The 24970-nt window shown below is 39.3% G+C and overlaps 2 protein-coding genes across 2 annotated transcripts in view; one reads left to right on the top strand and one right to left on the bottom strand.

The window, feature by feature from the left end:
* The first annotated feature begins 130 nt into the window (after positions 1–130).
* Positions 131–24970, top strand: part of LOC106176566 (uncharacterized) — a 33626-nt gene continuing 8786 nt past the window's right edge. Inside the window, exon 1 of the mRNA XM_013559023.3 lies at positions 131–244. Coding sequence (XP_013414477.1) covers positions 241–244 — 4 coding nt within the window. The 5' untranslated portion in view covers positions 131–240. The remainder of the gene's footprint in view (positions 245–24970) is intronic.
* On the bottom strand, positions 1059–24615 carry LOC106176565 (uncharacterized). The gene is made up of 8 exons (XM_013559021.2): positions 23222–24615; positions 15708–15858; positions 11836–15492; positions 11551–11608; positions 11303–11431; positions 5744–10991; positions 2335–5573; positions 1059–2122 (listed from the first exon to the last, which is right to left on the bottom strand). Exons 1-8 carry the CDS (start codon positions 23648–23650, stop codon positions 2068–2070), a joined length of 12966 nt encoding a protein of 4321 aa, XP_013414475.2. The 5' UTR covers positions 23651–24615; the 3' UTR covers positions 1059–2067.

Genomic DNA, 24970 nt, shown 5'->3' with positions numbered 1-24970 from the left:
ACCACATTGTGTTATTATGCTCCTTTTGTGCGCTACTGCTGAAAGAAAAACACCTGAACAAACGAGTAATATGGGCGCTAAATGTGCAGTTGTTGTGGCAGTGATCTGCAACCACACACACACACTCAACACACACACAACACACACACATATTCACACACACACACACTCACGTAGAGAGAGAGAGTGGAGTCACGTGTGCGGTATGCATGATGTACGGTAAAAAAAGGTAAACTACACATGGGTAAGTAAACAAATGTGTGCGTGCACATCATATTTACTTATGTGATCTTAGCAACCAGATCAGTTATTATCGGTTAATTGGGTACATAGAGACAAGGATGGGAGAAATAAAAGACCATACCCATCAAATATAATTGAAGCACGAGAATATCATGTTTAGCTAGGAGACTTTTTCATTATGTTTCTCTTCCTGTATGTGGTGTGGGCCATTATTTCACTATTTGGGCAAAATTGGGCCAGCCACTTATAAGGTATGCTAGTGCAACTTTCTTTCTCTGATCAGTTCTTACATAAAATATTTCCTGCAAAGGAACGTAAAACCTCACAAAACACACGTAAATTCCGTAATATGTGCGATAATAAAATTACAGAACTGAAATAGATATTAATACAGCGTATTTTGCATGGGTTGTACACAGTAGGTCATATTTTTCATCCGTTTGACGCTGTCAAAATGTATGAAAAATGTTATACATCCAGCCTTTTCAGTTATCAGTGAAATAGATGGCGCATGTAGTGAACAAAATAGTCTGTAAAATGTGATCGATTTGAATTGCTGGCATATGATTTGAGTGTCCGTAAAACAAAAGCATTTGAAGAAAAAATCGAAATATGAGAACACACACGATTTAGAGAAAGTTCTGTACATTTTGTAAAAATCGTATAATATTATGAGCGAGTCTACGAGCCGCATTTTGCGTATTTCTTGACAGAGAAGTTGACATCTAGGCGCGTGAAACGTTTTTAAATACCGTTAAAGTTAGCTTAAATTACCAATTATTCTTTCATAACGAATGAAATTAATGAATAAAAAATAAAGATGAAAATGTAACAAATTTATTGTTAATTTATTATGAGAAATTATGTTTTTACAAATATGCTAAAATATATCTTAAAACATTTGGCACATTGAGACTTTTAGCACCGAGATCCCGTGGGAATTACAGAAATGCATACTGAACGCTACAAGCAGGATTAACATAAGTAATTACAAGTATTTCTTTTCATTCCGTATTGGCGGGTGAATTAGTTTCTCTTGATAATGTCTGACTTTTAAAAATATGTTTTTCTTGCAAAGCGCAGACCCAATGAAGATCTATATCACATTTGTAATTGCACTTAGTGAACTAACTTGGCACGTGAAGTTTTTAAGAAATGAAAATTTGAATTGATAGTGGATTTGACATAATAAATAAATAAATAAGAAAAAATAACTGGGCATTTAATCCAATATATACAAGTGTCCACAAAGCACTGAGCACCACAAGATGATTGTAGCACCAGTATCTAAATAACCGTAAAGAAATATTACAAATGCATAGTCTCTATACAAACGAATGATGACTCTGAAGCCTACCTTAGTACACAAAAGGAAGCTACTCCATAACCATACTATTTACACGGCAGTATACATTATTTACAGCGTAATGATATATCAAATGGATATATATATGTTAGCATATATACAGTATATACATGCAATTCACTAATGTACAACTGACAGTTAATGATGACGCTCCTATGTTCTGCTTTTACATATTCAACCTCTTAAAATACAAAGAAGTTGAACCTGTAAAAATCAAATAGGATAACCATTCTGTCATATCAGGCGCTTTTTTACATGTAATAGCACCATTACAATGTGGAGGTGGCCAGGTGGTGTCTGAATTTGGTTGTTTCATTTCGGAAAAGGTTCTAACTGTACAGCTAGGGTCACTTTCTCCCGCTGCAGTCGAAAGCACTGAAATCCTTTTTAGGGTTTTCCCAGCACATGCCGATTTTTACTTTTAACATTCCTGAAAGTCCCATAAATCCTTGTTTGAGCTATATTTCATCCTCCTCGCTGCCCATGGAATTCTTTCTTGTCAAACTTTCGTTTCTAAAACAGACAAATTTCATAGTTGAAGCAAGTGTAAGAGTGGTGATTATACGATAAAAATCGGAAATTTTTGAATGAATAGACACTTCTTTACTTAAAACTATAAAATATAACAGCTAGAAGCGAACAGTTATGGTATTGTGTCGTATTAAAAAAAATGCTTTAGGATGTTTTTAAAATCATGAATATGACATTAATGTGTTGAAACTTACCCATCCGTAACCAGCACAGAAAGTGGAGCTCCAGCTCGCTTGACTACACCTGCACTGATCACATCCACTGCCTGTCCACAATGTCTGCAATGTGGCTCCAATGTTAACACAGAATTATTGTTAGGTGTGTTTAAGTTCAACAGCGCAACCTCCTGTGTTCCTTCAAGGCGACTTTCTTCTACCTGGACGTCGGTACTGCAGTGCAACATGCACATTTTCGTTTTCTTACTGTTTCGATAAAACCAATGTTTTTCTTGCGAAATGAGCTGACGTAGAAGATATGTACTAGCATTTGACGAAAGTCCATAGACGTCACAAGGGGAACTCCTGAATTTTTTTATTTGCGTCAAAGTGCTGACTTTGCTCACATGTGGTTTAGGATGAACAATAACCACTGGTAACTGACTTTGACGATTGATCCCAATATCAGCCTCATGTTTGTTTTTAGTTAATGAAAATGGCATTTTACTAGGCTCACTGAGTACGTGCACTTCAAATGGACTTCCTCTAACGTGCTGCCCAAAAAGCTTGGCATGTATATGATATCTTCCCTTATCAGTTGGTTTCCAAGTTACTCTCCATTCACACGCTGCGATGTTTTCTACGGCAACGTTTACACCTGACAATGGAGACTGATCTTCAGATAATACATCTACATGCAGACCGTTTGTTTGTTTGTCTTGTGTGTCTTTAATCTCTTTGCCCAGAACATTTCTTCCTTGTATGACAAATGATGTCTCTGCCATGGCCAAACCGAAGTAAGCGTATACCATTGTCTCAGGACTCACGGCCGTTTCCGTCGGCATTGGAACCGATGCCATGTACTCAAGGGCTTTAGGAGAGTCAAAACAATTCTGAATCAAAATCTTTCCTAACTCGCCTGCGCCAAAGAATAAATGTGTGTTTTCAGCAGCTTTGCTAAATGGCAGGCAATATTGAAGAATCTGTCCCGCTGGTCGGACAGTTCGTCCATCTTTGTTGTGCTCGTTGGTTGCGATGAAGCACAGTGACTTAACTCCTTGCACTTTTCCACTGTACTTTTTACAGTGCTGCATTAAGAAACAGAGCGCCGTATGAAATGGTTCAAATATTGTGCTAGTATTTTTGTACAACGCTCCAAGTTCTTTCAACGGCGAGAGCCCATTTTCGCATTTGAACTCAAAAGTATTAGCGTCAATTTTAGCTTCCATCGCGGCAGACAAATCCCCAGCAAATTTCACAGCTTCACGGCGAATGAGGTACTTCAAGTACGCAACCTGGACGTCCTCCCAAGAAATATCAGCGTCAAACAAGAAAAACACCATGGTGTCTTCATCAGTATCGATTCTAATAGCATTTTCTTCCTGGTTTTTCGTTGGATTAACCTTTTTCACAACCTTTATCAATTGGACAAGATTGTCACGTACGATATTAGGAATTGGTTTTCTATCTTTGCCAGTAGAACAACATTTTGGGTACTCCGTCGGCATTAATTTTTGCCTTGTCAAAGGCACGTTATGCACGTGTCTAGCATGCATTAGGTAATCTATGAAGTCAAGGACAACATCAAGATTGCTTCCCTCTTTCCTATGCATAAACAAATCACTGTCAACGCTGATAAATATACTTGAACCACGTCGCTTCCGTTCTATAGCCAGAACGCGAGGGTGGATTAATACTGATCTATCGTCTGAAGGAACATGTACCACAAGAGGCAGCGAGTTTGAAGAACTCTCTATCGCCAATGTTGTTGGGTCATTGGATTGCTCTTTTTTTCTGTTGTTACTGACGGTGATCCTGGAAGGCAACATTTTCAGTAAAGCAAGTGCACCTGCGCTACCAGCTATTCGATAACACACACTGTCATACAAAACCAGTTCGATTTCATCACAACAACTGCCTTTTCCAGAATAATCACGAAGAACGTCTGCAATGGAAAGAATCTCCCAATTGTTTTTCACATTTGTTATTTTTTGTTGGTCCAGATCAGGTCTTTGTATGATCCGCATTTGGCTACCGCTTCTTATCACCAGATCTCGATCTGAATCGTGGATCACTGACTGATTGTGTAATCTTCTCAAAAATGCCAGGCGCATTTTGCTCTTTCCTTCTACGGCCTTATACATAGAACAAAGCCTGGCAATCGCCCTGGACAATCTATCTGAAAAAGCCTTTTTCACTCGTTTTGAACAACAACTGTTGAAAAGATAGGTTTCTATTGTGTGAGAGGAATACTCATTTGACCAAGAAGCGGCTTCGTCAATCAATGCTTTGAAATCCGGGTTCATTGTGAGAGAAGGTAGACTGTACTCCATTTTAATGGCGTCGGAAACTTTTTGCAGCGCGTCTGCAAAATTTTGTTTTAAATATTTTGTGGTCTCTGCTGTCTTCAGTTCTTGTTTCTGAATATCTAAAAATTCGGAGTCGAAGTCTGGAAGTTCTATATGCGTGGTGCAGTCCTTTGAAACGCCCAATATAAATTTAATACTGGTTCCGCCTCTAACAATTTTCTTTTGGTCTTTTTGAGGAGAAAACTGGATGTGCAAATAGTCAAAACGTGCTTCAATGTGTTTCTGGAGTACGAAACTATCTACTGATGTCATCAAAGCTTGTTTTAATGGCCTATGTATGAATTTCAAAACTTCTTGCGGTTTCCCAAGATGGGATGCAGATAACCATTCTATTCGGAACTGAAGGGGGTTGTCATCAGTCTTATCACCTTTCGAATCTTCTTGCTCCTCCATAAGCGTTGGTTCTTTCCTTATGTGAAACGCTTGCACTAACAGATATAATTCTATAAACGCCTTTTGGAAAAGCCTACAGTACACATACGGGGCAAATGCACCGCGGTTGCAGGATGTCGACTCCGTTGCGACACCTCGATTATATTCCGACTTCTTTGCTTCGTGAGTGAACTTAAATAGCCAAGCCACCGATTTCTGATCGAGTAAAGTCTTAATATCCTTGAATGGTATGTCATCACGCACGTCTGTGGAATATCGGAATGTTATAGTTTTAATGGCGGGGAGAGACTTTTTCAATGATTCACACATATGCGAATCTGCAATGTCTCTGATGCTTTCTATCCAGTATTCGCATTGGTTTAACGTTGCCATAAACCCCCCAAAACTGCACGTCGAAGAAGTTTCTGAATCTGCAAATTTACGTATTACTTCTAATCTTTGTGACCTGTCTTTGATGACATCAAAAGAACCCCAGCTCATCTCCACTTGGACATTCAGGCCAAAGATGTCTTGAATCTGTAATATAATTAAATAAATGAGAGGTGCTTCATAAATTACCGTTGACTTTCAATACCATTAACATTCAAATAAAATAAATTTACAGAATATGTTACACTTATTTACAGCAAAAGGTGATGGAATTATTTTTCAACTTTTCCAATCTTATTGATATATTATTACACTACCTTAGATTTCAGAAAGGGGAGATGTTCTTCATCGACCTCCTTCTTTGCTATCATTATATCATCTTGTAGAAAACCTTGCGATTCTATAATGCTCCCATTATTTTCAATTACGGCTACCGTTATTTCTAGTTCTCCACGGCTTTTCACTTTCAGGCTGTGCTTTCCATTCTGGCCTGAGCTGGCAATGAGAATCATTTTCTTTAACCTCTCTTTGCTACCATCGGGGGCCGTGTAGTGTAGCTTCCCGTCGTCTCTTTCCTCGATGGCATCTTTCGCACTTTGCAAGACCAGTAAAGACTGAGCTCTGACTTTTGATATGAAACTGTCAAGTTGTATAACAGCACCCAGTCCTCTATAATCTACCGTCACATCGTATGGTGTCAGGGTGGTCTGCAGGGTATACGACTGAAATGCACGCGCTGCTTCTAATATTTTGAGATGTTCTTCTTTGAACTGTGCGGCGAGCCAAACGTCTGGATGACTGAGCGTGCTTTTCTGATCCATCAACGATCGGTGCCAGGATTCATCACCAGGTCTGTTCTGTCCAAGAATCCAGCGTGCCATTAAGAATGAATCTTTTGTGAGGTTCTTAGCCAAGGAATGATCTTCTGAGTCGTCTTCTGTAGGTATACCGTCACAGTAGTCCAGGATCGGCCGTATATAATCGCATGGCAAAGACGAAAACGTTTCAACAATGTAAAATGCAAGTTCGGTGTTTCCAAATGCAATAGCCAATTCCAGGGGATTAGGACTGCCAAAATGCTGCACTAAACCGCTGGTGTCAAACGTGGTGATTAAATATTCCAAAAGACGTTTTCTTCCGCAGACTGCAATTTCATTCAACAGCAATTTAAATGCTATGTCATTCCTTTTCATTGCCATCAGTATTGTTTTAAAGGAATTTTCATCGCCATATTTGATGCACTGTGTAAGCGCATGATTTCTGTCGTCAGTAGTTGACATCTCATAACGTTTGTAGTCACCTAAAAAGTAACGGCAAATATTGACATTTGCTGGACTTGACATTGGATATATCTGCTCAGCCGCAGTCCTCGAGTCGGTAAGACGCTCTAAATAGCACTTCAAGTCATATTGTATCGTCATAAACTCAGAAAATTGCACAGGGTATTTGAAACAAACAGGCTGCGAAACGCTCTCATGGACTTCCTTCATGTTTGTGTCAGTGGAAGTATTTACAAGAGGGAAAAAAGATCCACTTCGCCACCCACGATGTTCATGTAGCAGGCACAGAGCGCAAAAAGGACTATAACTTTCCGCTATGCCGTCCTCGTCTACACCATGATCGGAATGCTCGTCCACATAAAGACCATCAGACATTGCAGCTAGTATTTGCTGTTTTCCCATGGCACTGGCATAACCAATAGGAGAAATCCCGTTTTTGTCATTCTTGGTCAGATATTCTGTTGAGCCTCTTGCAAGAAGCTTGGTGAGATAATAGGCGTCTTCAGCCAAACAGGCTTCTTGTAGTACTGTGGCTGATGAAATAATGGTTTGTTCTTTTTTTCGAAATAATGCATGGTTTAAAATTGCTTCAAACGTTTCCCTTCTATTGTATCGAATGGTAGCCGCCAGAACATCTTCCCAAAAGTTTGGATTGGCTTGAAATTCCTCCTGCGATGCCATTTCCACGAACTTCATGGATGCTGCTGAAGGCAAATATCTAAAAATCATCAGAAACTTTGGAAATGTCAATTTAATACTGTCAGTGAACCAAGACTTCCAAGAATCTGTATATTTCTGTCCCTTTAGGTAACCGATAAACAATTCAGCCGCTGTTAGTTCCAATGCTTCTTGGATGTTTGTTTCAGATGGACTTCTTAATTTGTGTTTTTCTTCGTTTTCTACTATGTGGTTTCTGAGATAGCCCACAGGCCTTTTACTGTCAAATGGCGTGGGTACAATTATCGGTTTTTCACCTGACTTTACAAGCCATAATTGTAGCTTTTCTACAACCCCATAATGGCCCATTGAATGGGCATAAACCACTGGCTGACTGGGGTAATCTTTGGCTGCAAGGGTATCGCTTGAAAGGAGAGCCGTTTTGAGAGTAGCTGATCTACTAGGGTCTTGTGAATAATATAAAACAACTGCATCAGTTAGTTTGTCCATGCCCCTAGCACATGCAGAGCGCAAGACGTTAGAAAGTGCATTTTGTTGCAGCAGGACATTGCAATTTCTGAGCAAATACACACAAAGAGACTCATGTCCATTTTCTGCTGCAGTTTCCAAGAGGGAATTCCCTTTGATCCGGGTGGATATTGCTGACAATTTCTTAGTACTAGTAGTTACGTCTATATCCCATCCATTGGCTTTAAAAGTGGTTATGATTGTTTCACGACCATATGCAGCACACAGGAACAGCAATTCCTTTTTTAATTCGTGCTCTTGGGCCACGGTGCGGAGCATCGATTCCAGGTCGCCACCCATCTCTGCTGCAAATGTGTTAAGCATTTCCAAGTCACCTACAGAACACAATGTGTGAAGTGCCGACCATCCTAATTTTCTGAACTTCAGCTTCAACGCTGAATCTGAAAATACTGGCCGTGCTGTTGGATCTGCTCCTTCTCTTAACAAAAGCGTGCAAGACTCCTGACTGTTGTTTTGCACAGCTAATTTTAAAGTCGTAATCAGATAACTTTTATCTGATTTGCTGTGACGTAAGTGTTCTAGAACGACCTTTAAGCTATCAGTTTGGTTCCTCTCGCTTGCTTTGAACATGACCATGTACAGCGTGTTTTCCAGGTCACTAGCTATGCCCCCAGATACATCAATTTTCTGAAGGGTGGTCAGAACAACAGGCCAAAATCCCTGCAACACCAAACGTGCCAAAGCAAAGGGACTAGGAAGATAGTGAAACTTTTCTATTAAATGTGTCATCAGTTTTGTTTGCTTCTGTAAAGTGAGTTGGTTCCATTGAAAATGTTTCCCTTTAATGAGGTAGATTGCAATTAACAAATCAACAAAACTGGTTGATGTCATTTTGGCCTCACCACCGCTTTTGACATCTGTAGTAAATGAATCAGAGTTGTTCTTGTCGCTTTCGTCGTTATTGGTATTAGTAGAATGTTGTTCGCTTGGTTGGCGTTTAATAATGGCATTGCAAATAGATTCTTCCCCAAGCAGAGCTGCTGTAAAATACATCCTCTCATCGAATGGATTAGTCAACTTTTGTTCACAAGCAAGCATTTCTACCATTTCCAATGCTTCCTCTGAACTATATTCATGTTCAACATCAAGATTAAGTGCTCGCACATCATGGTGACTGTCGCTGTATTGGATTATGCTTTCAAATGCTTTTCTTCTAATGTCACGTAAACCTGACAAATGTGGGTCCTTTTCGCAACTGTCCTGACACTTTAACATAAGATGAATACCTCCTTCCCTCAAACAACGCTTTTTACAAAGGTGCATGAGCACTGCCAGTAGAACATTGCAGCCTTCATTTAAAATGGCATTATTGGCTATCAATATTTTCATAATGCCTTTGTGGCCGTTGAAGGCAGCATAGAAAAGTGGGGATCTGTTTTTCTTGTCCATTTTATTGACAATGCTTGGCCTTTCCCTTAGTATCTTATCAACCAGTTCTGAGTCACCATAAGCACAGGCAGCATGTAATAAGCTTTCCCATCTCTTTGGGTCTTTTACATATCTAAAAGCGTTTCTGAGCGTTTTGGATTCTGTTTGGTCATCGATACAAGAGGACACCATCTCGCATGCCGCACGGGTGCTGTCTCCTTTTAACTTCGGTCTAAATTGTTCCTTGGTGTACGCAGCTTCTTTAGTCATGTGGTTTCTCTCTGCGTTGGTTTTACGGGCGCTTTGGGATTCGTGTTTCGTTGTTTCATTCATTGCAGATACAACTGGCTCTATGGGACCTTTGTCAGTATTAACTGGTTTAGAAAATTTAGTAGAACTATTTGCCTTTTTATTGTCTGTAATGCCATAGATTGTTTGGTATGTAGACACCATGCAGTCGTTGCAGTTACTGGAGTTTGATTGTCTATTAGTCTTCCGCGGCTCCATGTATCTTCCATAATCAATCTCGTACAAACTCAGCATTATATCCCTCTGATCAACCTTACACTGGTCTTGTTGCTGACAGGACATGGTGTGATCATCCTTCACAACACATTTGAAACACGATTGATAAGTTGAAGTCAGTGTCTCTGACGGATCAACATTCGCCAATGGCGTGAAATAAGCTGTCATTTCTCTGCCTTCGTGTTCTGTTCTCTGTCTGACAGGAAGTGGGTTAACTTTGAGCTCCGTTGATGCTGATAGTTCCCCTTTATTCTTCCAGATTTTTCTCTGTACTCGCTTTGGTGTGTGTGGCACGTCATCTGGGTTATCCCACTTGAGTGCTTTAATACTCGAAAGATGAGGCAGTACCCCAGTTGAGTGATAATACTGAAAGTCGGGAAAACCATGAGAATGGATTTTTGTCTTTGTGGTGCCGGATAAGCTGCTGTTAATGGTATCGGTATCATTTTTCCATGTACTTTTATTTTGCCTTTTCTCGTTTAAAATCCTTCTAAAGTCTTCTGCATACAAGTTTCCAAAGCCATCCCAAATCTGCCTTATTTGACAGTCTTTCATTACAGCCTTTTTTGTTAAACGTCTTTTCTGCGGCGTCGTGGAAAGATAACCAGCAACTGGAACTATGTCGCTAGCGTTCCTCTCTGGGAAACAGCGTAACGCCTCTTTAAGACCAACGTAGGCTCTGTTTGGTAACTGGGCATCGTATATAAGTAATAATATTGCAATCTTTGAATGATGGTTGCACAGTGCATAGTCAATCGGCGTTCTCTTGCTTTTGTCTCGAACGTTAACTATCCATCCTACAGCATCTTGATCCATTTTTTGTAGTAAGCAATGCACTATTTTGTACTGTCCAGCTTCGCATGCCAAATGCAGAATTGGCTTGAACATCAGTCCCCGTTTTTCCTCTTTCATCTTCCCCCAAGAGGAATTAATAGCTAACAGTTTCAACGAAATCAAGGCTATTGTGTCATTTGGGTTTGTCATCACCATGGACACCGATGTTTGCTCAAAACATAGGTAATGAATGAGTTTCCACTGTTTAAGGTTGGCAGCTATATTGAGTATCGCAGTGAGCCCAATTTCGTCAACTGGCACGGTCAGCGCCTTGTGCTTTGTATACTCTAGAACGGCTATTGCGCATTCTTGGTGGTCAGAAACCACTGATGCGCTAATGGCACACCATATCCTAGAAAAGAAAAGAATGAATGTGGTGATGATAATGGTGTTGTATATAATTATACGCGTTTTCAAAAAGAAGTATCTCATTCATTTATAGCAATTTATTAGCTACACACTAAAAGCCATATAAAATTAAAATTTTTAGAAAGAATTTTTTATCATGACATAATGTATGGTTTGAAATAATTTAAAAGTATGAATTCACATATAAAGTAAATAAATATATATGCAAAATTTATTTTATTCTACCCCGACAAATAGACGAACACTATGCTGGGGAACATGCTGTATTGTCATCACCAAAGAACGCATACATACCATGAGCAATCACCTGAGACAGCTCTACTCAAAATTACGGTTATAGCATCTGTAAGACCGTTCAAGCATGCCCCTACCATCAGGTCACGGACGCATCTCGGACTTTGCAATGCACCGGTGACATCCAATCTGGAATAAACATATAAGATGAACCTAAGATATAGAGCCAATCACAATTCAAAGAAATGGTTGATATAATGTAACAATTAACGTTCTCCCAATACAATTAACATTAAAAAAAGACTCACCTGTCGCAGAGCAGCTCAATGATTGACAATCGGTTCTTCGCATTCGCTGTTGGATTGCCTGTCAATTTAAAATACGGGTGTAAATTAGCATCCAGATAACATATGTAAACCACTGAAACATTGGAAAATAAAATTCACCACTTATCAGAAATTTTGATTATAACCACGTTACTTAAAACCGACATAATACACCAGAAGCCCTATTGTACACTTTATGAGAACTTTTCTCTTATCCATACATTTAACCATTTAACCATGGTACTCGATGTCAGTTAAACCACTTACTTTGCAGTCTCTGGAATATGTTTTTGCAATTCCACAATGTCCTATCAAGGGCAGTCCAAGGCCACTGATCTTTGAGCACAATATCAAAAGGCTCGAGAACATTTGAATATGTCCCAAATGCCAGTAATGCTGCCTGCGATAACAATACGTGTGGTATCTGCGAACACGTAGACATAATGTGTTTCACCGTCAAAAGATCACCAGCATAGCATGCTATTTCAAGTGCAGTTTTCCCTTGGATATTGGTCGGAAACCTAGGACAGCAGTGGTCGGTTCCAAGGAGAGCATTTTGTATGACCTCTCTGTCCCCAGTAGCAATAGCAGCACCAGCCACGTCGCAGCCAAACAAACCACATGTCTCTCTGATGGAAATCGCTTTTTGGAGAAATTGTGATTGATCTGGAGACAGAAACCGTGTGTTAAACCACTGGTATTCGGAAGGAAATGGTACTACCGTATCAATGATGACTGGGCAGATTTTGATCAATTTCATGAAAGCTTCTGTATGAGCAGGCCAGTATTGGTGGTACTGGTAGTATATATCTTTTGCAGCCATCTGTACGTGTCTCACTATGTGGGTCTTGTTCAACTTAAAGTATGTACCATAGATAAGTTTTTGAGGCAACTCCTCTGGTGCAAGAGGATGCGACGCGAGACACAGAATATCGGTCATCAGAGGGTTTTTCCAGTCGCCGTATAAAGCAAGATGCTCAACTGAATCCAATGGCTCATCTGCATATGTGTACATATTTTCCCTTCCTTCGTGCTGATTTGTTTTTGCTAAAACATACGATGCACATTCAGCTTTTTGCTCAGACTTGTTGTGGATGGAGAAAGAACCAGTAAAATTCGGCTCACAATGTTTGCTACAGAACCACAGTCTGTGGGGGCCATGTTTTTCCAGAATTGCAATGGCAACGCGCCAATGGTGTGTTTCTAAGGCTGTTAGAACATCGTGACAAAGCGAATGCAAAATGCCCCCTCCGATGTATGAGGGTGATTCAATAATCCTAAGCGCTGTTGACTCGATTTCTTCTGTCATAGAAGGAGACTTGAGGACCAGTTGCAGTGGTGATATGTCAAATTCTGAGCCAGCAGCTTCGTAAATCTCCATTATCTTTCGTACTGAGTGGCATGATGGATACCCTCTCAATTTGCTCTTGGCTGGGGATTCAATGCTCGGAATAAGAAGGCCTGCAAAGAGAGCTAACAAAGAAGATTGCGCACGACAAAGTTTTAGCTGGACATCCTCCCTATGTTCTTTACACATTGCGATGAAGCAATCACTCAAAACATTGACAGATTTCTCGTGACCACACTGTGCAGCCATACATAAAGCCATTGCTTCTGGAGGTGCATACCTCCCTACAAGGAACAGCTTTATTATCTTGTCCAAACCTAGGACACATGCCACTTGGAAAGCGGTTGCCACATTAGATAAACTTTCTTTGCAAAATTTCAAACCCACCCAGTTTCGGATGGATACAAACAGAGATGCAGAAAACGAAAAGTCATTATTCGGCTCAAATGGATCACACCCATGATCTAAAAGGCAAGATACGATTTGATATTGTGATGCCCGGTCCTCTTCTGTCCATGTCTCCAAGTTTAGAGCACGGTGTAACAAATGTGGTTCCCTCGTGGTATTTTGGCTGGTGGAGAGAATACATTGGACCATCTCTACACTGAGTACATCAATAGCTAGTAAAAGTGGTGTCCTGCCAAAGTTATCTCTGAAAACAATACCCTCTAATTCATGTTCAAGACACTTATATGCTGTCGCTGATTTGTTCAAAACAGCTTCATGCAGGGGACTTACACTTAAAGGTATCTTTTCGCCATGGAATGCGTATGCTGTCTTCTGAAGTTGAGATTGGCTTTTTACCACTAATGAGGTTTTTTGGTCAAGGTAAGCTCTCAGTAAAACGTCCAAATCAAACCAAACATCAACAAATTCGTTACCACATTCACACAGGCCTGTTCTCTCTTCGTCCCAAAGATCCTTGAAAAGGTTACAGTTAGTACATAAACCACCCTTCATTATTGGCGTTTTTGTTAATGTGAAAGGCACTGAATGGCATTTAGATTCGTAGTAGTCTGGACTATATTTACAGAGCTTGTCATAGCATCCGTGTGCTTGGCACAACATGTACGTGGAATTTGACCAGTGATTAAAAAGCCTTTTGCCGTAAAAGTCTTGTGATATGAGTTTCAGATTTTCGCTGATTTTGAACGGAGCGTATGCCTCTGTTTTTTCTTCAGGAAATGGGTCTTGGATGTGAACGGAACTTTCTTCCCCGACATTTTTCAGCAATATGTAGTCATCACTCTCGAGCAAGTGGAGAAAGTTAAGAAAACTTCTTCTTGATTTGTCCATCTTCCTTGGATTAATTTTGCCTATGGCATGGTGAATGAGGGTTTTAACTGCCTCCTTAGCTTTAGAATAGAGCGCAAGAAGAAAAGGAGTCCGTCCAGTGACATCAGTCAACTGTACATTAATCGAGTCTTGCAGAACAAGTTTGTGAACCACATCTGCCTTATCATTTGCACAAGCGTAGTGTAAAGGAGTAGACCCCCTCCAGTCTCGAAGATTTAGGCTCGTCTCTGGTGCTGCTAAAAGAACCTCGACAACGTTCATGTGCCCTTGTTGTGCAGCCTCGTGCAAAGCAGATCGCCCCATCAAGTCCTGAAAGTTAATGTCTGCACCATTGTTTAGTAGTGATTGTGTTAGAGCTTCATCTCCTTCCCACGCAGCATGGCTAAGGAAGTGTGTGCAAACGTATGGATGGTGGCAGTTATGGAGCACACGTTTGCTTCCCTGCCAGTTACTTTCTATGGCTGTGATGAGAACCTCTACCGTTTCGTATTCTAACGATAAACCCTCTTTCTCAAGAAGCACAGATACAGCAGCGTACCTCTGTCTGTAAAGTGCACATAATATTGCAAAGTTAATCTGTCCATTCTCCACTTCAGCGTTAATCAGGAGGGGTATCATTTCGCTGTGCCCTCTTTGGCAAGCATAGTGAAGTGGCAAGTAACCACTGTGGTCAAAGACAGAGAGGGAAAACTTTTCGACAAGACACCGCACTACTTCCGAATCGGCGAAGAGTGCAGCTTCATGCAGCAGCGTGAGCCCGAGTTGGTTTTGCTGATCACAGTCCTCACAGTGTGGAAGTGTCTTGGTAACGATAGCTAAGTCATTGTTGCGTACTCCTGCTTCTAAGCATGCGTAGGTTAGAGCTGGGTCGAGGTCCGCAAAGTCTGTTTCGTCTGACTCCGTGAAATCGAGCAAAACTCTTTCCGGAATCACTTTCAATAAAGAAAGACAAGTCACACCGTGATGGTCTTCAAGCAAGACGTCAGACCCCTTTTGAATCAAATATATGGCTACTTCAAATTGCCGTCGATACAGGGCATAGTGAAGACTGAGACGGTCGTTGTTATCCTGTACGTGAATCAGCTCGGGCCCGTGGGACAGGAGGGTGTCGCAAATTTCCAGTAAGCCTCGCTGTGCTGCGTAGTGCAATGGCGTTGCACCCCGGTGGTCGGTTATTGATGCAATTTCTTGGCCTCTTCTGTTTAACTCCCCGATTATGTTGCTAAGGTCATTAATTCGGTCGGCGGTGGCAGAGGCGAAAAGTTCAACTTTTTTTACGTCTGAAATTCAAAGAAAAAAGTGCTAAATTAATTTGCATATGCATATATTAATGTTAATGTGTAACACATAAAATACCTGAATTCAAATGACATGAATGGAACAATTTATAAAAACCATTAAGTGGACACTCGTATCACCATGTAGTGACATCTAAGTTTAAATGAATAGGGAATTATGCATTTATAACTCTTAAAAAAATAATACATGTAAGTACCGTATAACTCATCAAGGTGTGACGTAGCATCCAAAGGGATGAATGAAAACCCTGTGGCTTCCACCTGGTGTAACTGCAGACAACTGGGGAGAATGTGGAGGATTCCTGCACATAAAACCACCGCTCTTTTGCCATGAATGTCCAGGGGAACCTAATATTAAACAGAAAATAACACCATTAAATCATGGCAGTGATGGACAGTGGCCGTGGTTCGAACCGGCAGTCCATCTATCTGAAACAAGTGGACAAATAGTATTTAGATTTAAGTAAAAACAAGATATCTGTTAGTTATAGAAACGCCATTATAATTTATGTTTTAAATGAAGCATTGTCGTCAATCACATAAAATAATCATAATGATTAACGAAAAAAAAAACGAAGGACGGTCTATGTTTGTTTTTCAGTGTTTTTCAGTGTTTCTACATTATTTGATAGGCAACTATATACACCGTTGCTCAAAATGATTGTCACACCCTCTTGAATTTGGGTTTTTAATAATGCTTTTGGTTCTAAAGCTCTGTTTATGCTTACAGTTTGGATTCTCTCTTCCCCACAGCAAACAATGACTATTTGACATTACCTAGGTCAAATTTAAGCACTTGTCAACGGATGACAGATCCGAAGTTATGGGTGTGAGAGGGATAGCGATTGCAAATAGTGGTTGCTAGCTTGGCTATTAAAGAATAACTTTGGTCAAACAAAGACTTTCGCCCAAATGATAGTTTTTACTTTATTAAAGGGATAATAACTCTCCGTATGAGATTTGTATTTCACAATAAAAACATTGTGAATAACTCACAGAAATATAATAGATTCTGTTTTACCACAAAAACAGCAGTTATAGCTATTATTCTGATATCTGAGTTGGTCTTAAGACCACGTGACCTCCATTGATGGCTGTACTCTGTTATAATCTCTTAAGAGGTTTTAACAAAAAATCAAACTTTTTAGAAAAAAACCAGGGACTAACTTTGAATGTAAAAATGGATTCATTAACCATTGGTAAGTATGGGAAAATTGTTGTGTACTCCAGGAAAATTCCTTTTTTGGCCAAAACGAAGAGTTATTATCCCTTTAAGCCAGTCCTATGTGAAATAAATGTGGGAGGATTTTTTAATTGGTTGTAACCTTCCAAGGAGAATTATAAGCGTTTTTGCTTTAATATTGTCTTTATGCAAAAGAGTTTATTTTCAAGCGCCATGTTGAAAACCCCTTTTAATCCAGGGAAGTGTGCAGTACACCTGTGTTTTTTATTTCTTTTGCATATCAAGTGATTAATCATTTTTTATCTGTAACGATACAACTGAAAAAAAGAAAATGTGTGCCAACCGTCAGGACGTTTTTAAAAATTTTAAAACTATAACTTAAGGGGCTTTGCGTCATGGCTAATACTAGGTAACGTATGTTAAGCCTCTCTTCTGGTCCTCAAATCAAGTTCGGTCCCTTGGTTCTAAACTGTTTACCAGAGGCTCTGTTCTGGCCCTACACCTGTAAATGTCCATCATGGCGTGTTCAAACGTGCTCCCCAACCGTGTCTTTGGCCGACTCTCTTTTGGGTCCCAAACTTTTTCTGCGGTATAGTCTTCATTTGGAAACCTGCCAGTATGACGTTCGGGGGAGGGGAGGGGAGGGGATTAATTACTTGCAGTTAAGCAACTCAACTAACGGTCATTTGGTTGATTCGCGAGATCAACGTACTAGCTGACTATTATTTCACAGCATAAATTGAAAGATATAAATTGCAGAGTAACCTTGTGTCGCAAGGATACTACTTATAATTATTTATTCCCTTCATGCCCCCCCCCCCCTCCGGACACTTGTAATTGATACTCCGTATCTTGATTAATGTGGAAGAATCGAAAGAGCGCCCAGACTTGCTTTTGGCAGGTCAGGTCACGAAGAATGGATACGGCATCTCAGGCCACAAAATATGGCTTCACAGGGCAGAGAACAAACTCGAGAAATTTCCCTCTCCGACAAAATTCCGAGCATATATGGTCACCCTGCTTCCTACATGTCTTTACAACAATTCAGTATCATTATACTGAATTCTATAACTGTTCTATTCAACCATCTAATAAAATTTGATATTTGAAGAAAATTTTATGGCAGGATTTTACAATATCACTACTTTGCACCATTGCTATTATATGGCGCAGAGTACAGGTTCCAAACAGGTATAGCTACAAACGGTAAAATTGTTTGATATTAATAAAAAATATAAACAATAATGTTGATCATAATAACTAAACCACTCTGCCGGCTACCTGTCTACGGGTTATTGCCAAGATGTGTTTAGTTTATAACACCCTCCTCTAGTTCGGGACATTTACAGAATGTCTTAACCTCTCTCTCTCTCTCTCTCGTCATAAATCAAAGTCTCTGACATTTAACATTAGTATTTAAATTCAGGATATTTACAGAACATGATATCAAATCGAGAAAGGGTATTTTATAGTGTTTGTAAATGTTACAAAGGAAATTACCAAAATATATAGCTTTCCATATTGAGAAGACGTGTTCCTCTACTCCCCCTCTCCAGATTTCCTGGCCCGAGGAGCAATATGTATGTCCTAAGCTCTGAACGCGCTTGATAGAAACCAGATGTGGAGATTTTTTTGCCCGAGCCAGACTACCGACTTTCCAATCTTACAGGTTGGAATAAGTGTGGGCAGGGGGGGGGTATATATATATATATCTTCTTAACCGACCAAGCTAGATAGTCACGAAACACGATTAAGTATATCAGTAGAAAGGATCAACTTGACTTTTTTTTATTTAAAATCGTTATTTCATAACATAATAGTTGCTATGCCCTTATGCTCCCCTCCCACCCTGAACTCTTGTAATAAATATTCTTTTTTTTTTCATATGAAAGATGAGAGCGTAAATTAACTTATCCCAACCGCTCACTTTTTGCATAACGTTTTTATTAATGTTTCATATTACATTTAATAACTTTTGACTGCTTTCCCTGTTAGAGGGTGCAATGACATAAACCAGTGAAAGTAATGGAACGTGTCATATATTTATTCTGATATTAAATTAAATATATGTGGCTCACATTTTCACTTTTTGTTCCAGGGGTCAGTTTGTAAGATCAAAATTCAGGCCAGGGCGCTGTTCTGAATCTTTCCCTTGAAGTGGTAAATTGAAACGGGGATGTTAGCCTTTAATTTTGCCCAAGGGAGTACGGCGTTGTGTAACAGTAAATTGCATTGGTATGCATACTTATACTACGTAGTTATACTGGATCTGTCCTCTACCATTAGTCGATCAGATCGCCACAATGGCTTTGGTCAGATTACTGGGTTTTCATGATATTCCCTTCACTGTACGCTCCTAAAGCAATACAATTGGGATGCTAAGTTGTCATCCTGTAGCAAAACATCACTTGAACATTATCCGAATGATATGGGATATATAGCTTGTGAAGACCTAGGTATAAATACCAATAAGGTATGCACCACATCTCTAAACCAGCCCCGTCAATCAAACACACATTATGGTGAGTTGCGTCTTAGTTTTAACTTTAAATGCAGTCAAACAGGCAAATAGGCTTTAATTACGGATATATTGGGCGTTTATTAATAAACTTTGTTTATTTTAGATCCGCTGATTCGAAAATAATATAATCCATTTCTACTACTTGCACAAAACGCCTACATATTGGCAGTTTTATAGTGACCATACTTAAACCCTAAAACCTGAAAATTGAAAAAAAAAATTAATTTGAAAACAAAATGCGTAAAAGAATAAAGTAGCTAGACTATCCTTCATAGGGAGCTCCTTACATAAATTGCAGTATTAATAGATTAATAAAACGTATGCAGTAAAAATCCATTATACTGTGCCTATATAAGCTCTAGACTGAATCACTATAGTTCTTGACAGTCCAGTGGACATTTAGGAAATTCACGGGAATAAACGCGTACATATGAAAATAAGAACTTATACTAACTTGAAACGGAATAAAGAATGCACGATCATGACGGTGAGTGAGATGCCCCTACCCAACATGCACACAATCACAACTGTCTTGAACACAAGAAGCAGAGAACGCTATAAATATTGTAGTAGTATTAAGCATCCTAAAGGTAGTCACGCAGCAAAACTTTTGTGTTCTTTAAAAAATATGAGAATATATTATAGCAAATATAATACAATTTTAAATAATTGAAATGCATTTCTTTCTAACATTCAGTTTACGTACGTTTTTTTGGTAGCCTCTCAAAGTTTTAAACCTCAAATATTGGAGACCATAATAGAGTCGGTCAAGGACACGTTTGTGGAACACGTTTGAACTCGTCATGATGGACATTTACAGGTGTAGGACCAGTACAGAGCTTCTTGTAAACAGTTTAGAACCAAGGGACCGAACTTGATTTGAGGTTACAATGTTTCATTTTAAGTACTTGGTGTGCAAAGAAAACAATGTTTTCTATTGCTGACCGAAAAATATATATTGTGATTCCATGATAGTTTGACATTTCTTATACTGTATAATATTTGGAGCACGAGGGGAAAAATAATTCATTTAATGCTTATTTTACTGTCGGTAGGGTGTATTTTCCCCGTTTTTTCAAATTCAGTGACAAGCAAACTAAAGTAGCTCAAAGACAATTAATTGCTCTATACAGAAAAATATTATTATTTTTTACAAGGTTATAGGCTACTTGTTGGAGATAAATCAAAGAACAAAATCCAGTGATGATTGAATTTTCGAAGTTTCGTAATTGAACGTTTTGCATTTGTGACAGTAACGTATGTTCCTTTTGGGGATAGAAGTTGAATTATTTTTTATTAATCATGGTTCCAGGAGAGTGAAACTTTGATATAAACTTCTTCACGTGAGACCCTAAAATAATCAGACAGTTTGCAGTCTGTGCACTAAATATTTTTAAGAGCATTCCTGTGACATCAATTGCACCTCTATATTGGGTTTGGGTGAACAGTGTATTAGGTGGGTAACAATCGTGTATATTTGGGTATTGTGAAAAAAGAAATTCAAGACGGCCGCCACTTGCAATTGGAATACATGGGTTGCAGTTACATCAGAAAGCGTATTTATGCCGGGGTGTTGACTCTGAATCCACACACATGATACAACCCCCCCCGCCCCCCTCCCCCCCCCCGCCTCAAAAAAAAAAAAAAAAAAAAAAAAAACTTTACAATAGCAGGTATTACCCGCCAGCCAAGCCAAATATGTACATATATCCTTTCTTTGTATGCACTATCAAGGACTGCAATTGGATGAAAATATTGTGAGCGAGATTTCTGTGGAATGATTCAAAATTTCGTCTCCACTCAAACTAAATTCTACAATGCATGAGCTCCAACCAACCAGTCATATGAAAAAAAATAATGGCAGTGCCATTTTTTCTGGGCTACATACTCAGTCTCGTCGTCTTGCTGCACTGGCCATTTGAATATTTTCCAGAGTTATAATTTCTTTGTCTACATATCATCCAAAGCTACTTATCTTTCCCAATTCACACCTCAAAATGACACAACCCCTCAAATGAATGTAACTGATGTCGATATTTCGTTCACAAATGTACAGGGAGATAAATGACTGGCTAGGCATTTAGAAGTACATTATTCAATTAGAAATGGTATACTATGTACATCGACTCCAAGTGCAGGGTCGAACAATGATTTGTAGTTAGGACAAAATTGCCTTTTTCTCAAAGAAAATTTTATTTGGAGGTAAAATCACAAATTTGATATCTTATAGTGGGCTATAATTTAGGCCATCGTATTGTGGTAGTTCCAAAATTCCTTATATGCCCCCCCTTCTCTGCTTCCTACGTTTATGACGATGAGGTAAAAAGAAATTATGTATTTGTGTAGGGGGTCTAAGCCTTCTTAGCCCTCCCCCCCCCCCCCCTCCCCATCTCTTCTCTTACCAGTAAACATCTATTAAGATTTAGGCTGCGTTCACATGAAAAATCTATTTTCTAAAGATCTAAAAATCTATTTGCGGTATCTTGTGATCACGGTCTGTGTCCTGAATACCCCGCGGCGTAATTACTGGCAGCGCCGAGAATTAATTACAGCTTTGGAAGTAACTGGCTAATTACGCCGTGGGGTATTCAGGGCACAGACCGTGATCACAAGATACCGCAAATAGATTTTTAGAAAATAGATTTTTCATGTGAACGCATCCTTAGTGTAATTATGTATCAGTGTGTACGTGTGTCTGTGGTCGCCATTAAACAATCAATTAAATAACCATATTCATCTTAAAACTGGGTTTGAGTCTCATTGCTTTGATGAGCTTGTTAAAATTTGGCTACACAAATATCTTTAAGCCGGCTAAGCTGACAGTAATCTAGTGAGACACCCCACGGGGATAGATCGATCTAAAATCTGTGGGATTGCAGTCTTAGATCGATCCATCTGGATCAACCTAACTCCCTGGGGGTTCACGCTAAGTTGCTATCAGTTCACGAGGCTTTTAAAAATGTCTGTCACGCCTACCTAATCAGCTACGGGTAAAGATAATTACCCCCTAACAGTTTTACTAGGCGTGACAGACGTTTAATCCGGTTAGTTTGATAGCATTTTAGTGAGACTCCCCAATGAGATAGATCGATCCAAATATCTGTGGGAATGGTCCCTAAGCGTGTCATGTGCCTTACAGGCCTGTCCAACTTCAGGTGGTTAATGAAGCATAACTGCATGCAATGTCCAGACAATTTCTTTTGCACTTTCGTAGGCACATGTTTCGGTAACTGTTTCTGCGTTTTAATTGAGGTTTGGTATGAAAACCATGTTCACTTAAATTACGATTTTACTTTTGGTCATTATATGTAAAAACAAAACAAGTATTCAAGCACGGTCAGGTCATGACCCCTATCCTCCAATTCAATAACAGATAACATAAATTGATTTCTGACATAACCGAGCTATTTCGAACAATGAATAATATACCAAAATAAATACCATTAAATATTTGAGCAGTACCTTAAACCAATAACATTTCAGAATGAGAGTCATTTAGAAAATAATAACATAGGTAGAAATTTATGTTGTTGTTCATTTAATTTTATCAATATAATAGAAGATTCCTTGAAGGTGTTCATAGTGTGTCCCTTTTGTTTTGTTCTGTAAAAGGCTATTGATATATGTATGTACACACACTGGACAACAGAAGTGTCACCCCTATTGAACCAATACTTTGGGGGAGATAAATGACTCTGGAATGATATGCTCCTGGTATCATTTTATTAACATCAAATTTCACAAAAGAAACGGTTCTGACTGAACAATTCAACTGTATCGATATTCTGACATTGCTTATATTCCGCCATTTCAGGTTAATAACTTTGATTATTCAGGCGGTGACACTTCTATTGACCATTGTGTGTATGTCTATTTTTTGATTACTGTGATTCAGGGGGTGGCACATCTATTGTCCAGTGTGTGTATGTCTATTTTCACATTACATTTTAAGTTTAGTACATACTTTCAGTGTCCAATGATGATGAAATACTAAGCTGTTTACTTACTTTTTTGTATTCGACTGATTGTCCGTCATTTCCCCGGAACAGGAAACTGCTTTTATCTCCTTTCTGGGGCAGATCTTTCAGAAGTTTAGGAAGAATGTCAATGACTTTTAAATCTTTCTCTTTCTCTTTTGGAATATGTTTTCCATGTGCCAAGAAGGCGTAGTCCGGTGTGCCGAGCACTGTTTTTGGTTTCTTTCCGAGGCGTCTTCTGGCCTCGTCGACAGTGGTCTCAGTTCTGACAGGGATTTTAAAACAGTGCTGATTCCACTGATCATTGTTTGAGATTACTTTCACTGTCACTTGGATGTCCGGCCTCCTCTCTGTGGGGACTACTGGACGGACTTGGTAGATGTAAATATCTGCCTTAGTTTCTTCTAACTTGTCGAGCACGCCATCTGTGTGCCCTCCATCTGAACTCGTAGGACCCATGGTCCCGTTCAAAATTATAGTCAGGGTGGCGTTTCCCTGTTTAGTGAACACATCTCCTAATGTTGGTGATAGTAATCCATAGAAGCCATCACATCTGTACTAGTGGTTCGCGAAAATGCCTCGAGGATGACCTCTGTGTGATTGAAGTCAACTCAAATCACCATAGGGCTTTAAGAAATCACTTTCTATCATATCTGTAAACAGTATTCAGGCAGGGTGCCAACTTTCGCACACACGTGTCCCCAGCATGTTTACCGTATCCAAGTGAGCAGTCCTTAAAAGACAACTCGTAGAGTGAGGCTGTTAAAGAAAAACGCTTCGTTGTCGATGTTACGTACGTAGGGCTTACGGTATGCCCAGGTAAGCAGGTGAACAATTAACCCATTGTCGCTTCAATGGCCCATTTCCTACACAAACACTGGGATATCGTGGGTCAAACTACACTTAACGTAGATCTTGTTGAAAGACGAAAAGATGAAAACCCGTTCCACCAAAACCAAAAAGATTAATACGTGTACAACCTAAACGTACTGATGCTGTCGATTTTGCCCTCTTAGGTCCTCAATCTAATTCACGCGGTATTGATACGCTGTTATAGATATTCTAGATAAACCCCAGGCGGATTTAAATTTGACAAAGGAGACACTATTGATGCCGATCACCGTCGCCAAGACGACATGAAAACACAGACACGATCTGGGTGACCTGTAGCATGACGAACCACAGGTAACCATTTTGACTTGTAAAAAACCGATGTCGGGAAGGAGCTGCTATTAAATGACCTGCGAAAACATTCACTTTTTGAGATGAAACAGCAAATCATGGCCTGCGTTTTATCCTCTCCTGTACAAGCGCACGTGTAACCAAAATATAAGATTGTTGCTAACTGGCCTAGCAGAAAGAGAGAGAGAGAAATAAAAAGAAAAAACAGAAATTACGGCAAATATGAAAGGAAGATAGTATATAAAGATGAAAAAGAATTTGCACGCAAATCAATGTTTGTATTTTTCCAAGATTTATCCTCTTGGTGTGACTTAATTATGAAAGTAATTTTCTATACAAAACAAATTGTCCTCCAACTATAGTGCGTTCACAGTAACAATTAAGGTATTTGATATCACGGGAAGAAAAAAAGCCGATGTTTTCCGATGTTTTGACTGAAGTTTGAGAGCAAATTTCATTGATAAAAAAATAATAGAATAAAGAAGGAAATTGTTATACTGCGTACCACTTAACGACATTTGATTCGTCTTTAAGGAAAGCGCTGAAGTTCACAAAAGAATTCGACGGCATTTAAAACAAAAGAATATTGTTCTTCTC

This window comes from Lingula anatina, chromosome 1 (assembly GCF_051362555.1).
Source record: "Lingula anatina isolate TDL-2025a chromosome 1, LinAna3.0, whole genome shotgun sequence".
Classification (NCBI taxonomy): Eukaryota; Metazoa; Brachiopoda; class Lingulata; order Lingulida; family Lingulidae; genus Lingula; species Lingula anatina.
Note: the sequence above shows the minus strand (reverse complement) of the source record. Positions and strands in the feature narration are given on the sequence as shown.

Excerpts from the sequence above, each read along its gene's own strand:
- LOC106176565 (XM_013559021.2), bottom strand. The coding sequence starts at position 23,650 with ATGGGTCCTACGAGTTCAGATGGAGGGCACACAGATGGCGTGCTCGAC. Across the intron at positions 15,493-15,707 it reads ACACCTTGATGAGTTATACG|ACGTAAAAAAAGTTGAACTT; the intron begins GTACTTACATGT and ends TTTGAATTTCAG. Across the intron at positions 10,992-11,302 it reads GTCTCAGGTGATTGCTCATG|GATATGGTGTGCCATTAGCG; the intron begins GTATGTATGCGT and ends TTTCTTTTCTAG.